This window comes from Nipponia nippon, unplaced genomic scaffold, assembly GCF_047370975.1.
Source record: "Nipponia nippon isolate SJK-2023a ecotype South Korea unplaced genomic scaffold, ASM4737097v1 scaffold_3, whole genome shotgun sequence".
In the NCBI taxonomy this organism is placed as follows: Eukaryota; Metazoa; Chordata; class Aves; order Pelecaniformes; family Threskiornithidae; genus Nipponia; species Nipponia nippon.
Genome location: NW_028262347.1, coordinates 90,670,520 through 90,688,247, shown reverse-complemented (window position 1 = coordinate 90,688,247; position 17,728 = coordinate 90,670,520). Strand labels below are relative to the sequence as shown.

The following is a 17,728-nucleotide window of genomic DNA, read 5'->3' as shown; positions in this document are numbered from 1 at the left end:
ATAACCAGCAATGTGTCTATAGCCAAGAAAAGAGAGCCTGACAGGCCCAGCTATGTAAAGGAGATATGCACCTTTCTGAGTTCAACCTGGAATCATTCTATTTCACATTGTAACTGATCTGCAAATTTTATAATATTCTAAAATTTTTACTAGCAATTGTTCAACTTATATCATGTTCTTATCTACATTTTTTCTAGTCACTATTCCACTACAGAGCAAGTGTTAAGTCACTGGGGGGGGATCTGATCACTACAGGTATACTGGTTCAAGGATGGCAAGCAGATTTCAAAGAAAAACACGCATTTCAAAATGAACAGAGAAGAAGATGGAACATGTTCTTTACATATTGAAGCTTCTACTAATGATGATGATGGCAACTACACGATTATGGCTGCAAACCCACAAGTAAGGTGTTTTATTTTCCTCTACAAAAATGCTTGTTTCATCTTTTTCTAATACATGTTAATAGGAACACAGATTGGGCCACCTAGTCTGACATTGAGTGGTGACTGTATCAAAAATCAGATGCTTCAGAGGACAGCAGAGGAAACCATGTAATGAAGAATGATGAAACTCCTCCCCTATTCTTACACATCCCAGTCACAATCATTAAGGATATTTTTTCACATTAATAACTCCTGCTCTATCTTCTGACCCCCCCCCTCTGTTGCTGATAGATACTTTTTGAGATGTGGTGACAAGACAGACATGATATTTCAGGCAGAAAGAACAGAGCAAGGGGAAACAAAAATTTACATGAAATTTGGAAGTGTTACTAAACACAATTAGTCTTTATCTAGGATGCAAAGATGTGGATCTGCAAATAGGCTCATCCCCTAATGCCATTGTCCTTCACCCTATGTGCTAGCTTAGCTGTTTATTCAGCACTACAGTCAAGTAGATCAGGCAACTTTTTCCAGTTTATATTTTTCCTTTTTTCTGAATCATATTTCAGCCCAACTACTTTTCAGTTTCTGTGTGGCTGCACGAACAAGGATGCTAGTACAAAGGCACTATCAGACAGTACCTGTGGAGACACAGGGGCAGGCATGAACAAGCAGGGACAGACACTGCTTAAGCTGGTTTACATAGCACCACTGCTAAATGCGTTGCCACAGCCTTGAAGAGTCTGAGAAACACACTGCTCTAGGCACGCGAAGAAACCCCTGCCTCAACTGCACTCGACCGCATGCTAATAGCATTTGCTTTGAAAAAGTAATATTTACACTATAGCTCAGTTACTTTGTAAAAATAAATCCTAATGCATTGTAAATGTTAAATATTTATACTTTAAAATGAAATGAGCTATTAACCAACTATTAATTCTGTTTCCATTGTGATTTGCAGGGGAGAATCAGTTGTTCAGGCCATCTGATGGTTCAGAGTATCCCTGTTCGGGGCCGAATATCAACAATTCAGCCTCACAGGTAAAAGGAAAGACAAGTCCTTCAGACCCTCTTTATGCTTCTTACTGAAGGCATTCAAAATAACTAGCTACTGTACAACGCACTCTGTACTTCAGTTCTTAACCATAAAATGGAAATAACAGCAGCAATTCCCTCCCAACAGGACACTTCTAGAATGTAACATTTTTGAAGGTCATCTTCAAATACAGGGAAATTTAAGTGTAAAGTATGATTTCATTTACCTGTTGCAGTGGAGTTAAAGGCAAGGGATGGATTAGCAAGTTGAAATTCAGCCAAAAAAAGCAAAAAGAAGTGAAGGACAGCTTGGGAATCCAATGATACTACACGATACAGTTAATTTGATAATCTTTCTAAATGGAAAATATGCAAGTATTAAATTACAATCAGTCCATTTCTTTCTGCCCTTTTATTTAACCCAAGCTATCTGTTCATCCTTTTCCACAATTTATTCCTTTTTTAAGCATTAGGAAAAAAAAGTTTGACTTCCAAACATATCCATGCAATTTTTGTGTTTCAGAACACGACCCCGGGTTCCAGAAGGGGACAAAGAGGCAGTTCAAGAACGCTTTTTCAGGCCATACTTTCTACAGGCTCCAGGTGACATGGTAGCACATGAAGGGAGACTTTGTAGGTTGGACTGTAAGGTATTAACTGTTTCCTCTGTTCATTTTCACTTTCCCTACCTCTGTACATATATTGCTAGGTGTTTTCATGTTCTTTATTGCATGCATTAACACTTTTTGTTAAAGTTTTAATGCTTAATTTTAAAAAAATTATTTCTTACTGGCATTGCCTCTGAGCTCATTCAGGGGATTTCTTTTCAACACATGCTACGTGGAATGAAGAACACAGAAAACACAACCCCAGAAACAGAAGGCTCACTTACAAGGTTGTTCAAATTACTAGATATGTTCACTGCATCCTTTACCAGTCCAAACTCCAGACGTTCACCTGGGAATGACAGGTCCTTCTGCTCCATTATCAGATTCTTGAACATAATCCAGAATAGCACAAAACTATGAGAAAGTGAGGATTCAGCATGTTGCATTCTGTTCAAACAAATATTCCCATTGTATTGGACTGAATTACTGAAGACTAATACTCCCTGAAAAGAGGGAACAGAGCCCAGTTCATTTTATGCTTCCCCAGCACGCACAGATGCAGAAACATCCCCATTTACAGATTCAAATCCCCTCATGAGAGAGTTGTCAGAGGTTAGAGTACATGCAGTGAACATCCTGTTATTGGACAGCTTTAAGAAACTCATCTGCTCCAACATATTTTGGTAGTCCCTCTATGTCCCAGTAGCACAGCAAAGGTGGTGGTGCTGACACTGACCTCTTCCATACTCCAGAATGTTTCCTACCCTGAAGAGGGTAGAAGCTCTGAAGCAGAAGTTAATGCCCTGAAGATGAACAAGATTCATTACTACTTAATTTACGATGTAAAGTTTACTAGGGAGCATGCCAAAGAATTTGGTTATTCTTAGCTCTGCTATCCTGGCAGAGCTTGTGAAGCCTTAAAGCATGTCTGGTATCACACAAACCTGGAAGACAGCAGTCCTCATTCAGGCAAGTTCCACTTCCCTCTTTCTTTGGTTTGCAGAATATTGTTTGGAAAGCAATATTTTAGACATGAGTAAGTACTTCTATCTATTGGAAAGATCTTTACAACTGTAATACAGTCTAATAATCTTTGTAAAAAATACTTAATCTATAGTGTTCTAAAGCATGTAAGTTTAACAGCTACAAAGAACTATATCACTCTTCATCAAATTTTACAAGATACAAAGTCATTTGTATAGAACTCTCTTGCACCTCTATTAAACTCTGTAGTGGTTTAAATCCAGGGTTTTGATTTATACTCAGCGCTAAAAAAAAAGAAAACTAGCAGATTACTAGGAGTCTTTTGTGAATCTGATATATAACCAAGTGTCTTCCTTTCTGACTGAGAAAAATCTAGGCATTTCATGTATTTGTTTCTCCTGGGATTTTGTTGCTCGTTTGTTTTCTGTTTTTCTCCCTGTTGGAACTAATCAGTAGAAAAACAGAAGCTGAGAAATAAAAAAAAAAAAAAAAAAATCTTTCTGTTCTAGAGTCTGACATAATTCAGATGGTATCTGAAAAAAGGCTTACCTATGAATTTACTAAAATCTATTTGTCAGTTTGACATTTGTCTCTAACGGTTTCACTGTCTGTTAGGTGAGTGGGTTACCAACTCCAGACCTGACGTGGCTTCTGAACGGCAAACCTGTGCTGCCAGATGGCACCCACAAGATGCTGGTCAGAGAGACTGGAGTTCACTCTCTGCTTATTGATCCTCTCTCACAAAATGATGCTGGAACTTATACTTGCCTTGCCACTAATAAAACAGGACAAAATTCATTCAGTCTGGAGCTCACTGTTGTAGGTAAGAATCATTGAAAAACTAGTCGCAATGATGAAGTTATTTGTACGCACTTCTTCAAACTTACCTTACCTCATTTCCCCACAGACAAGTATAAATAAATAGTTAATCCACTGATAGTAGGAGAGTTCAACAGCTATAAAACTCATCTGATGGAGGGAAATGGACCTGGTGGTCAGTCAACAGGTGCACTTGTGTTATTAACAGAGGGCTGTAAGAATTCTGTCTCATCATCACTTTACCTCTCTTGCCTTGGCAAAATGACGTTCTTAATTTTCTCCCCAGAAAATGCTTAGGGTTTGAATTCATAATACACATTGAGGTCTCCTAGATTTCTGTCCCAATTTTATTAGTTTAAAAATGTTTTTAAATAGGAAAATACAAATCTGAATACTGTTCTTTAATAAAGCCTTACAAGATGCGAGATATTGAAATTCATGGATCTGGCATTAATTTCCTGCAACACTAGTATGTTTAGACCCACTAGATATGCATGCAGCTGTTTATGAACACCAGTTCTGCCTATTATTTTATGTTCCCTTAAGGAGGCTATGTCACAGCATTTCACTTTCCTTCCAATATCCCATTAAAAATTCGCAACCTATTTTGATACCACAAGAATACTTTTTGGTTGTGTTCTTCCATACTGTTCAAAGAGAAACAAAGAATAAAATATCTGTTGTTCAAGAATTCTTTTTCTTTTTCCAGCAAAGGAAGTAAAAAAAGCCCCCATGTTTTTGGAGAAGCTTCAGAACTGTGGTGTTCCTGAAGGGTACCCCGTCAGATTAGAGTGCAGAGTTGTGGGAATGCCACCCCCCATATTTTACTGGAAGAAGGATAATGAGACCATCCCATCAAACAGAGAGAGGATGAGGTACTGTACCATCGTACCCATACTTGGAGTTTCTTGTGGCTGGACCAATTGTTTCCATGAAAACCTGTGTGATAAGTACAGGTGGTGTTCTTAAAACAACTTCTTTCACCCACATAAAGTTTTAAAAAGCTAGCTTCACTGTGAGGTGAACAATAGCTACTTCCTTGGTTCAGAATAAAGGCCTGGAGCATAATATGCCACTGCTTCAGAGAGTGGGGACAGACCTTTTGGGCCATAGGCCTGATACAGCATATGCATCTTCTTATCAAAGATACTATGATACGGTATTTTAATGCATTTTAGCACCTTATTCTCTCTCTAAACTATTTTTTCCTCAGTTTACTTCCAACTAGGGATGAATTCAAACTCAGAACAGTTAGAACATGGTTTTGAATGCCCCAGAGCACAGGATAATAGAGAATTTAGCATATCAGATACAGAGGCTGATAACAAAGTTTGGTCACAAACACAAGCAAAAACTTTGATCCATGCTTACAAAATACAACAATGTTCGGATTCAGCTCTTGCATTCAAATGCATAGCTATCTTTTAGGTTTTGCAAAAGAAAAGCTGATGAAATAATGTGCCTGGCTGTAATTAGTGAGAAATTAATGGCTTTCATTTATTTTTTAAAGATTTCTACTTCAGCACAAATCTGATTTTTAATATTTTATTTCACTTGGCTCCAACTAATGGTTTGATGCAGTCGCTGGATCTCTGAGATCAACTTCAAGAAGTACTATATTTTCACATGCATACCCTGCAGGCTCTCTGTAAAGAAAACTGGCTCCGCAGCAGCACTTGTTATGAATGCACACCTATCACAAGGGAAAGCTTACTTGAAAAAAATCTTTCAGTGGTCTCCTTGTCCCCACTCAGACACTGCTGTTCCTCCGAAAAGCCCACCTGCCTCTGAGCTTCTGCAGCCTGTAGTCTTTATTCCTCTGCCTCTAGGCAGATTACTCAAGGATTTATTTCAAGTGCTGGTACTTTCACAGGAATTATGGTTATACACATGCAAACTCTGTAGTTAATGTAAAATTGACAACTGTCCTAAAATGCCTCATTTCTAGTTGTTTCACAGAAGGTTAGAAAACAAGTTTTTGCTTCAGCTCAGCAGAGGAATGACTAAGGGAAAACTCGAACACCTCACAATGCCAGGAATTAACATCAGGCTTGTAACACCTCTGCTATTTCAGCCAGTCACGACCAGACTGCCGGCCCCCAAGGCTTCCAAGGGGTTCTGCACAGATCCACGCCAGCGATGGGCAGCATTGTCCCTGTTTGCCCCTATCTTGCCTCACTAATATCTTCCTGCCTGAAGCCAAGAGACCTTTTTTGTATCAAGATATGGACATGCATGAGCTTCTATACTACTGCACCCCCAGCATAAGGCAAATTACGTAGTGCAGGGAGCAAAGGGTGAACGTTCCCTTTTTTATTAGAGCCGTCAGAAGCACAAAATGTCCTCTTGACCTGAAATTCTGTGGTTTGATGTTTCATTCCAGTTCACAAGGAAACAAAATTTCAAATTTCAGAACATCCTGCAACTTCCAAGTATTGTGATGTGCTCATCTCCCACCTCTTCCGTTATAATGAGGGAAAGAAACACTTGGGTTGATAAAAAGGACCAACCACAGCCTACAGAGCAGAGGAGCCTCAGTTCTCTGATACACTACTGAATAATTTTTCCTGGAAGTTGCAGCCAGAAGGTCTTGGATCACTGAAGAGCAAAGGAAGAAGAGGGAATAATGAAGCAGATGATTTCTTTTAGAGGTGTTGGCCAAACGAATCTTTACAATTTTGCCACTCAGGCATTTTCTCATGGAAAAGAGTGCCATAAGAAAGTTTCTGACTCACTCAGGTTACTGTTGTGAAAAATATCATAACTTTGTACAAATGTTCTTGGTATTTTGTTATGTTATTCTTCCAGTTTCTGAACTAGGAAAAAGTACAATATGACTGTGCGGCAACTTTGCGTGGGTTTACTTCATTGGAATTCAATAAACAATTCCAATATGAACACATACAGAGCAACAATTCTGCTCACACTGTCACACCGTGGCTTTGCACAGCTGAGAGGAGCAGGAACAGATTTCAGCTACTCTGATTATTGGTTGAGGCCATACTGAAAGCAAATCTATTGACTATAAATGTCTTGGACTGCTACGTCTTTGAGAATAGAAGTTACAACTTATCTATTTCATATTTAATGTATATATTGTAAAATCTCAAAGTTGATATGCTCTTGAGAAATACTAATTCCAAAACACTTGTTTTCCCAGCATGCATCAAGATACAACAGGGTATGTCTGCCTCCTGATTCAACCTGCCAAGAAAGCAGATGCTGGCTGGTATACCTTGTCTGCAAAAAACGAAGCTGGTATTGCCTCTTGTACTGCTAGGCTTGACATATACGGTAGGTATTGGCTAGTAAATAAAACAAATCAGCATTTATTTTCTTTGACTGGTCCCAGCCCTCACCTAGTTCTTACTCCGTAAATTGCTGGTTTTAATGTGGATTAGAAATTAGTGTCACAGCATGGCCACAGTTTAATATGGCCACCAGGAGGAGGTATAACGATACAGCTAAATGGCCAAATTACCTCTCCTGCATCAGTTTAAAGGCAGGTAAAGAGAAAAAAGAGAGAGGGGGTTTTGCACAGTATTCTCTACTCCCATTTTACACCTTCCAAATTCCCTAGATACATAAGCATATACTAAACATGTATTCAAGTTGAACTTTAACTCTGTTCCCTCTGACGTATGCCTATGCTACAGCCCTGACCTGAGATGGAACAATAAATTGCACACAAGAAAGCAGACCCCTTCTTCTATGGAGCATGTATGATGCAAACTATGTCTAATTAATGGAGGCTAGTTTGCATCTAGTATGTTTGTTTAGGACTCGGAAGGCCCCAGCCCAGTTCAAGAACTACAGCACATCATTTAATGACTCTGTATCTATGCAAGATGTAATAGTTAAAAGAATTTATCTAGAGCAAGAGAGTATTTTGATCACATAAGCAGCATAATAAAACAGAAAACACATTCCACAAACTATTGGGTTATAGCCATACCCTCAAAGGAAAAAAACCCAAGTTTTCAACCTTGTATTTCTCATTACAAACAAACAAACACTTAATGACTTAATTATCGGGGATAACCACAAGTCACAGGTGCATCTCTGTCAGTTTTCCGCCACCTTGTGGTAATACAGACAATAGTAATGTAATGTTCAAGAGGGCTGGCGAGTCTCATTCAAAAAAGGTCACATAAAATGAAAAATAATTCCTGAGGTATCTAAATGTTGCAAGACATAAATTAAATTTTCATATAAAGAATTCAAGGTACAAACAGGAAAAAAACAGAAAGAAATGCTTCCTGATTCCAACCATATTTTCTAAAGACTCTGCAAGTCTTAGACACCAAAGGCAGTGTCAGAAATCATTTTTCTTTGTGCGATTTTGAATGGATGGGGTTGAGGGATTGAAAGTGTGGTCTGGTATTTGCAATTCCATGTGCAAAGAAAGCAGTACAGTAAATAATGATTGTATTGTTCAAATAGAAACAAATTTGGGGCTGCAAGAAAAAAGGAGGCTCTCTTTCAAGTATTTTCAGATAGACAGGGTCAAAATTCACCATGGAAAGATAATGAACATTTCCTATCAATGCTTAACATGTAGATTGTAGGTCTCCCACACCAAGCTTTTCTCAGAGTATTGTAGCCTGAACTTCTACCCTTTCATTTTAAATGCTGACAGATATGTTTGTCCAGTTTCAGTGCAGACCTGGAGGTTTTGTATAGATAAATACCAGCAAAGATAATATCAATTTCCATTTCCCAAAGTGTTTTAAGAATGACAACTGTTAAATAGTATATAACAGCTAAATATTCTCACAAAATTGTGATGGTATTTGTTCATATAGGAGCATGTTGAATGTTACTTTTAAATTACTGAGTATGTGTCTTTGGATTACATTTCTTTCAGTATCTTTAAAAAAATCTAGGACATGTGTTACTAGTAGTAAGTAATAAGTAAGTAGTAAAGGGAAATAAAAATTGTAATCGCTTCTTTAAAAAACATCCCTATATTATTACTTTGAAATTAAATACCACAAAAAAAACCAAAAACCAAAAACAAACAAACAAAAAAACAGAAAGAAAAGTCCCCCAGAGGATGGAGTAGTATAAAATCAGAGCCATGTCCAGTTCGTTCATCTCTGTTCATGCTATGGTATGTTTTTAGTTTTGATTGCAAGAGCTTTGGAGAAGGCTCCAAAGATTAAATGATTAAATTTTGGACTTAGTGAAATCTATGTAAATGTTGCCATTGAATTGAACAGGGATGGAATTCCACCTGTAGACATCAATAAAAATACTCAACGTATAAACTACGTAAACGATAATATTTGAAGGAACAGACCCTAAAACAGGGAACAACAATGCTGTGCTCTCTTCAAGGATGTTGGAAGTAACTTTTCAGTTGTGTGCATTGATTTCTGTTGTTTCATTGCTAACTTAATTAGAGGTTTATACAGCCTATTCTGTTTCTGTTGCTTCAGCTCAGTGGCACCGTCAAATTCCACAACCAATAAAGCTTCGACCTGGTGGCAGCCGGTATGCAAACCTTACCGGTCAAGGACTCGACATTTTTTCTGCCTTCCCAACTACTGAAAGCCCTATGCTGTTTTCATCCCCAACCCAGAAGGTGGTGGAGAGTGAAGAACTTTGAAAAACAAACAATTGTTCCAGTTATACCTGCAGAGATACTAGAACTGTGGGAAAAAAAAAAAAAAAAAAAAGAGGTACAAGTCAAGATGCTCAAAGTTTACAAGCAACTTGTTTGTAATTAAGTGTACTGCTGCTGCAAATGTTGCAAGTAACATATCATACAAGACTTTTGCATATTATTTTACTGCAGGATAATTGTGGTATGGAGTGTTGTGCAATAAATTCAGTACTGTGTAGTTTGTTAAGAATTACATAGTAAACATAGTTTTCAGCACTTAAAAGCCAATACCACTTTTACTGCTTGAATTAAAGCTACTGTACTGTAGCAAGCCATGTTAAGGATTGATGATGTTTCGCTGGAATACTGCCAGTGAAAACATTGACATTACAATAACAACAATCCTGAATGAGGGTAAACAACATGACTTTGAATGTAATTCTAAAAAAAACATGCCAGAAAATCACAAAGCACAAGTTAAAGGGAAAAGATGTAACTCATTTTTATATATTATTATGCCAGATAATCTTAGAATTTTTGAACTCAAGACTAGATAAAATATAGCGTTTCATGTAGGTACAGCTGTATACTCTATATATTTATATTTTTGTGTGTGTGTACTCCATGAACTGCGTACTCATGGTGTAAGGATTCATAAAGTAAGGCACAGGGCACGTGCATAGGACACTAACATAGGAAACCAAAATTCCTGTTGTCTGAAGCATGTTCTCTAGAGCCCATAGCTGAAACTATTTTCCAGATGTGCTTCATATTTTTTCTTTACCATGATAGTGATTCTCTGTCTTTAAACACAGATGATATCAAGCTTGTAACTTCACCGTTTTTAAGTATCAGTCTCTTTTTTCTAATTTTTAACATGACTAAAAGAAAAGTGCATCTACCATCTAGCTCATTTTTTAACTAACTGAAAAGGAATTATGATCTGGTGGAATTTAAATTTTCGCCATCATTTAGGAAATAATCACCAGCGTGGTGTCTACTATAAAGACAGAGAAAATTCTGTTAATATTTAAAAGTTATGAAGTTAAGCAACAGTTAGGTGCAAAGAGCTAAAAAACCTACTGTAACTAATAGTAGTAATATATAAAGCAATTTAATGAAAGTGCAACAGAAGGTGTTCAGTGACAACACTTAGTGATTGATTTAAATATATTTAGCATCTATACAGTTGTATTAATACCTCCCAGCACTTAGAATCTGTGAATATCTAAGATGATTTCCTGCATCTTTAAATTATTGATATCCCTCTTCTTTGGAGATCGTTTTCAAGCAGTTCTTACTTACTGCTTTCAACATGGCTGGAGAATGCAACAAAGTCCTGATGAAAGTCACAGAGATAAAAAGAAAAATTAACAGATACTTTCATTTTAGACCTTATTTGGATTTTTTAAAAGCTAAAAATGTAACTTAAAAATAATTACATACACAAAGAAAACAATAAGGAGTTATCTTAAGAGCAAAGGATACTGGATACACCTCAGACTGAGAAAGAGAGAGCCTTTCATTGGGTTTCCTACAAATACAGCTTATGTTGTCTCTAACTGTTGGTGCCCTAAGGGTTTAGAGGAAGTGAATTTCTTGTATTGTTCCACTTCCCACCTGAGTGAAGATCATAAAACAAAACCATCATTAAAACTTTCATGCTTTTGTTAGAAATCTCAGGCGATTCACCCCAGACTGAACAGACCAGGAAGCTAAAATACATTCTTATCCTGAGGGACAAAAGAAGGTGCACATATTTCAGTGGGAAAGCAGAAATACCAGCTGTTGCCCATGTTGTAGCTCCTCCCTGGCAAACAAAATAAAACTAATAGCTATTAAAAGTGATGCATTGATTCAAGTGACTTCAGTTATGGGGTGCCCAACCTAGGATACATTGTGGGTCTGATTTTCCAGGATAGAGAACCTACTGCTCCTCTTATCTTCACTTGTTTTTAGGATACCTTAGGGATTCCAAAACTAAACCTAGACTGAGTCAGAGTTGGGCAACCCCAAGTTTAAAGTTTCCCGTATTAGTAACTACTCTTGGGAAAATAATCCAAGGAAAGTTATTGAATTTCGCTTATTTAATCCAGTGCTGTTGGGAAGTGGGAAGAGAGAAAATTAAGACACAAAAGGTCAAATTCTACTCCCACCCACAGCCCTGGTCTTCCCATTATTTCATGCCAGAACTGAAGAGTAGATGTTGATTCGAAGTATTCCAAGTTGTATATCAGCCATCAGGCTTTATACCTAGCACAGGCTTAGTCAAGCGATTGTCTGCTCAGAACTCCCCTGTGGCCCCCTTGTCTGGCCTTGAGTGAGGGGTTGGACCAGATGACCTCCTGAGGTTCCTTCAGAACTAAATCACTCTATGCTTCCTAAATTATTTTACTTTCCACTGCTTGTCCAAATACCCTATGTGGATGAAGTTACCTATTGACTGAGTAGAAACTAAGAATTGAAGCAAGCACAAACTTTTCCTTTTTGACTGGGATATATCCTATCGGGCAATTCTAACTACAAGTGATCACTTTAATCAGAGTCCTTTATGTAGTTTAGAAGAAAGGAACACTACTACTTACTATAAGCAAATATCTAGTTACCAGTGCTGGAATCATACTTGTTAAAATTACTGACAGTAGTAGTGGTTCTCACATTTTACAACATCAGACAACACACCCAAAAACTCAGTACAAATTAAAACACAAAGTGCACAGAGAAAATATGTAAACCATATCTCTTCAACCTTTTCTCCATGACTTTAGTGGAATGTCTCCAAACTTACATCATTATAACCTGAACTGACAAGCTGAGGATTAAGTGGTACAATGTTTTTTAAAATGTACATTCAGTTCTTTGGAAGTGAGAGGACAAGAAGCTACTGCTGAAAGACTTTTCCCAAAAATCTGTGTAAGAAGGATTAATTCTTAGTCATTCAAGAAGGGGCCCCAGCAGTCTCACTGAGAGGTAGCCTACAGAGAGTGGATCACCAAAGTCTGTTGGCTGAACTGTAATATTCTCTCCTTGGCAGTATTTACTAGCAAAAGGATCAAAACTTTACCCATCACATCTCCTTACATAATGCAGAAGTCAGTAATTTCAATTACGTTCAGTGCATCCGATACAAACAAAATCAGAATCTCATCCTAAATATTCTGTAGTCATTAAATTTTGCTCATTAACTGCTACAGGACATTTCTCCTCTGCATATACTGAGCCCATAAAATGAGTATGTAAAGGAAGTATATGTGAATGGATGTAAATGCTGTTAATAGTAGTACTGATGTGCTCATCACAAAGACGACTTGCTAGAAAAAGACACAAAAATTATGTTTGTGTTGTCAACTGATGGAAAAGCCAAGGGAAAAAGGCTTGTGTGAGCAGTGGAGATGACACTGAGTTGTCACAAAACATGTGATGCTGTTTGCGTTCATGTCCCATGAAGGATGGCACTATCTAATCATACTGTGTCAAGATGCACTAGAGACTATGCAACTGTGCTCCCTTCCAGAACAGCTTGGCTGTTCATTGTTTTTGTTTAATTGAATAACTGATTTGACGCCACACTACCGTGGTATTTCATTCTCTTATTCAGGGCAGGCTACTGCAACAACAAAAATCAATGTCAGAACTTCCACTGAAGTCAGTGTTAGCTATTATCTTCCAAAAGTCTATTAAATCACCACAATGTGGAGCATAACATTGTATCGGTGAGATACAGAAATGCTCAGTTTTGTAACCTCTTAGTGTTTTCTGACTCAGAATCTTGTAGGCTTGTTTAGTTTCCTGTTTCCTTCTAGTCCTGGTTTCGTATACAATCAAACAGAGGCACAGCGTATTTCACAGAAGAGCAGAAATGACAACTTTTGTATTGCAATTCTAGAAAGCAAAAGTATTATCTTTGCTTTAAAATTTTGGTCCAGCTTGGTGCAAACCCAGTCCTCAGCAGCATCGCATAGCAGTTTGCATTGATACCGTTGGACTTCTTGCCTTAGAACAGCTGGATTGAGTTCCTTTGCTTCCATATGGAAGGTGGAGCATACCTTCTGAATGCCTCACATCTGCTAACATGAGGAGAAGATGAGAGCATACGCTTCAAAACACAAAAAGCCATGTCTGCAGTCTTTATCTTAATATGTAAACAATTGCCAATTCCAACTGTTTACAGTAATCATAAGTACTTCAAAGCAACAAATCTGGAATAAGAATTCCTTTAAGAAAGTTCTTAATGCTACCAGGTTTAAAAGTATTAGTTTCTGGAAAATGTCTTCGTACAAAATGATTACCAAAACCTAATGAAATATTTTAACTGTTAAATATTGGAGAAGTGATTAATTGTTAATTGCCTTACTATTTCCAATACAAAGATGTTCACTTTGAGCCTTAAAATTCTATTTTATAATTTTTTCTTTATTAAAGTTGATATTTTTTATTTTTTGATCCAAAGTCATTCTCACTGGGAAGAAAAATGTTAATGTCAGTTTTAAAGTATATTTTAAGTGCATATGAAAGAAAAAATCAAACACCTGCCTGTTCAGTAATGTATTTCCCTTCGTCTCACCTAAACTTAAATAAATGCTTCAGAGTTGCATACAAGAGTGTCCTTCACGTGTTCAAGTAATTGTGAAAGTCTGCAACAAGACCAGAGGTTTCCTCAGAACTTTACTGTGACAGCTGATTAATGGAATCAGACCTTACATTATTTAGAAGAAAATCATAAAATACTGTCGAGTTATATACTAGCCATGCTTCTAGCAGGTAGTTGTGAAATACAGTTGTTGCTTTTTTAAACAATTCTTAATATCAATTTGCTTTGGGTTTAAATCATGGTTTCTTTTTCTGATAACCTCAGCCCCTTCCTCCAAGTTTGAAAGAACAAGTTTTCTCAGGAGTACCAGAGCAGAAGCCAAGGAGTGAGTCTGTAGGGCAATTTGCATGTTTCCAAGGTCAACAGATTTGCCAAATTCTCGGTATCTTGGAGAATTAGTCTCCAAAGCCTATGCTTGAGCATATAGTTCTACCTACAGACTGTCATAGCTGAACGCCATTGTGTCTCAAAAATTCATGCAGAATCTGTCTAACTGCATTGGTCGCCTAGCCCACACAGACCCTGAAATACCTGTTTGCTGGGCCTAGACCGATGCTCCTGGAAGTCTTTCTGTGCAGTAGGGCACTGGAGACCTGTTACAGAGGACTGACTTATTTTTCAACACTAAGCTGTGTATCCAGCGCTTGAACAAGTGAGAATTGAATGAGGGCCAATCAAACACACAAACCACACTGAATTTCACTCTTCCCTATACAGGTCTTCAACTTGAATTATTTAGCATATTCTTTGGATAAGGGTCCATTAGTAGACTTTGGAATGAATTTTAAATGAGCAGCAGATGCAAAACCAACACTTGAAGGAAGCTGGATCTTATAGCTCAGATACAGAAGAGAACAGGGGGAAAAAAAGGATGCACCCCATTACATCTGCTGGTACTGATTTTGCTTTCCCATGAAACTGTAACCATGCTTCTGCATTTCTACCTGGCTATAAAGATATATTTTGCATGCTAATTTCTGTACAAATTAAAACTGAATTACAAATTAGAAAAAAAATCAGTAGACAATAGTAAAATCCACTCTTTGGTAGAAAATATATTTTAAAATTATACATGGGGCTGCTTTGGGTTTTTTAAAGCCATGTTTTCTTGAAATGTAATTAAAGTTAAAAACATAAAGTTTTTTTTTTAAAGTGCCCAAGTACCAGGTGAAATCAATGTTTGTTACAAGATATCCGTGTGGAGGCAACACTGGACTGCTTCTTCAATTAATAAACATGTCTTTATTCTCAGTGCGTTTGTTTTTTCCCTGGATATTTTGTAGAGATAGAACAGCTGAACATATTTAGAGCAAAAAGAAGCTGTTCTGTAAATTCTTATTGAATTTTTAAAATCTAGATAAATTTCACTCCTAAATTACAGAAAACTGCATCCATATTGCTTAGCCCAAATAGCTGGAAACTAGCTGGAAGTGTAAGGGTACCCATCTTAAGGCAAAAGCTTATTTTGGAAAATAAAAAATTTGACTGGAAATCGTATTTTTTTAAATTTGTGCCTAGTGAATCACATCACAGTAGGGACTTCCCAAAAGATTTCACCAGGGAAGTTCTACTTAACATGGTATAGGAAACTTAGCTAAATATTAAAAAAAATCTAATGATACTCATGCTTCCCCATGTGAAGAAGTTGTAATGTCATTGACTTTACAAGACTATAACTAAGGTGAGCAATATTTTGACTTTTCAGAATTTGTACTGCAGCACCATTTAGGAATTCCAGTCAAGAACTGAGCTTTGTCCTGTATGTGTGTATAGTACAAGATGGACTGTGCCCTAAATCATTTATAAATGCTGAGATGGAAAATAGAAGCCTAAAAAATTGGAATTAATTAAAGTTGTAAGATGTGCTAATACATATCCACTGGTGACCTCAATACTTAGACAGGAGGAAACCACTGACTTTTCGTTACTAACATACATTTTGGGAACACGCTACCCTAGTTCTGCTTTCAGTCCCTGAAAAGTCACTGCAGTTAAAAAATGTCACTCTGGTTCCAAGCTCAAAAATAACTCTGGTCACCTTGTCAACACAGGGTGACATGATTCAAAGAATCATAGAAGCAGAGTATCTATAGCTACTTTGAATAGAAAACCCTGCAGTCTGAACCTTTTAGAAGAATAAAGGTTAATTTCCCACAAATAGTTCATTGGAATTCCACACTGAATTTCAATAGTGGAACATGTATGTGTGTAGCATGCAACAAATATTCAATGAAGCAAGCATTTCTCATCCCCAATGTTTTCACAATGATGTGGTTCTAGAATTACAATGTACTGATACTACAAACAGAAGTATTTCAGGTTTGCACTGCTGTTCAGTGGGACAAAAATTTAAGAGCAGAGAAAATTCAGTCGCTAAGAACAGACCAAGCTCTGAGCATCCAAGCTTTTGCTTCATTTGGAGGCTCACTGGAAGCAATTATTATTTAAGGGGAGGAGGCTTCAAATGCCCATACCAGTGAAGTCGAGTACAGAAGAAGGGTCACAGTCATTACCTGAAAAGCATCAAACAGCCAGTGGGGAAGAAATATTTGGGAGCAATAATCAAACCCAGGTTAAACAATCAAGTTTACATTTCACAAAGCGTCACTAAAGTATTTGTAAAAGAAAGCTATGAAAAGAAACCAATGACTTCTCAAACTCAACAACTGTTCAGGAAGTCCAAACCAGCACGGATAATAGCTGCTTTTCAGACTGCCTTCAGAAAGAAGTTTTAATGATTAAGCTTCCCCCTCACCCCAATTCACTCCCCAAAAAGCTTTGACAGATCATCAATAGACAGACAGCTGTCTATACACTACAAAGAACTTACTCTGCTGCCTTCTGTGCTATAGTAAATTGGAAATACCAACTTCCAGCTCAAGACTGCACCCTCCCAAGAAACAAAAGTACTACAGCATTATATAAAATCACCATTTTTCCACTAGTAATATTACTAATTATTATCAATAGATAAAGAGATCAATAAAACATTCACCTCCCACTAGCACAACCAAATCTAAAGAGAATGGGGACTATAATCTTATCATATTGTTCAACAGCAGAGATTGATGCAATGATCTGATTTACAAAGTGTTCACAAGCTATGTACTGCACTAAAGTGCTTTTCAGGACTTCAGTTTCATTTCTTAATAATTTTTGGTAGCATGACCACAGATATTTTATGTTTTGCCCTGGTTTGTTCCTCTTTATGTGAGCTTACTATCATTTAATCATTCACTGCATACTAATCTGTTATTTTTACAATTATATCTATCATCATATGCAGTAGGCAGTAAATTACAACGCTGCATGGAAGAAACAAAATCGGAAGAGAAAGAGATGTTAAGTCCTTTTATGTAAATTACATATAAACCGCAATGTCATGTCCCACAAAATCAAATTATATGCCAGTAGTGCAGAAACACATCAGTACTGTTCTTGCCCGCTACTCTGGTATTTATACTTTTGTATGGTATTACCCTTCCCACCTAAGGTTTAGAAGGCGATGCTTCACTAAGCCAAGTTTTCCATGTCATACAATTGCACAATTTATTTGCATCATATTCGCATTTCAGGATTGAAAACCCACTACTGTGCTAGCAGTGCAGGTGACACAATGTCTGCCTAAAGTTTACAGCTAATAAATTAGTGTAAGATGGCACATCATTTAATTATTTAAGGATTGTATTGATTGTTA

The 17,728-nt window shown here is 37.2% G+C and overlaps 1 protein-coding gene across 1 annotated transcript in view; it reads left to right on the top strand.

Annotated features, from left to right (window-relative positions):
* Positions 1–13,893, top strand: part of MYPN (myopalladin) — a 62,520-nt gene extending 48,627 nt beyond the window's left edge. Inside the window, exons 14-20 of the mRNA XM_087765748.1 lie at positions 256–405; positions 1,348–1,427; positions 1,945–2,071; positions 3,629–3,836; positions 4,542–4,707; positions 6,993–7,126; positions 9,274–13,893. Of these exons, the coding sequence (XP_087621874.1) occupies positions 256–405; positions 1,348–1,427; positions 1,945–2,071; positions 3,629–3,836; positions 4,542–4,707; positions 6,993–7,126; positions 9,274–9,443 (1,035 nt within the window). The 3' untranslated portion in view covers positions 9,444–13,893. The remainder of the gene's footprint in view (positions 1–255; positions 406–1,347; positions 1,428–1,944; positions 2,072–3,628; positions 3,837–4,541; positions 4,708–6,992; positions 7,127–9,273) is intronic.
* The last annotated feature ends 3,835 nt before the right edge of the window (positions 13,894–17,728 follow it).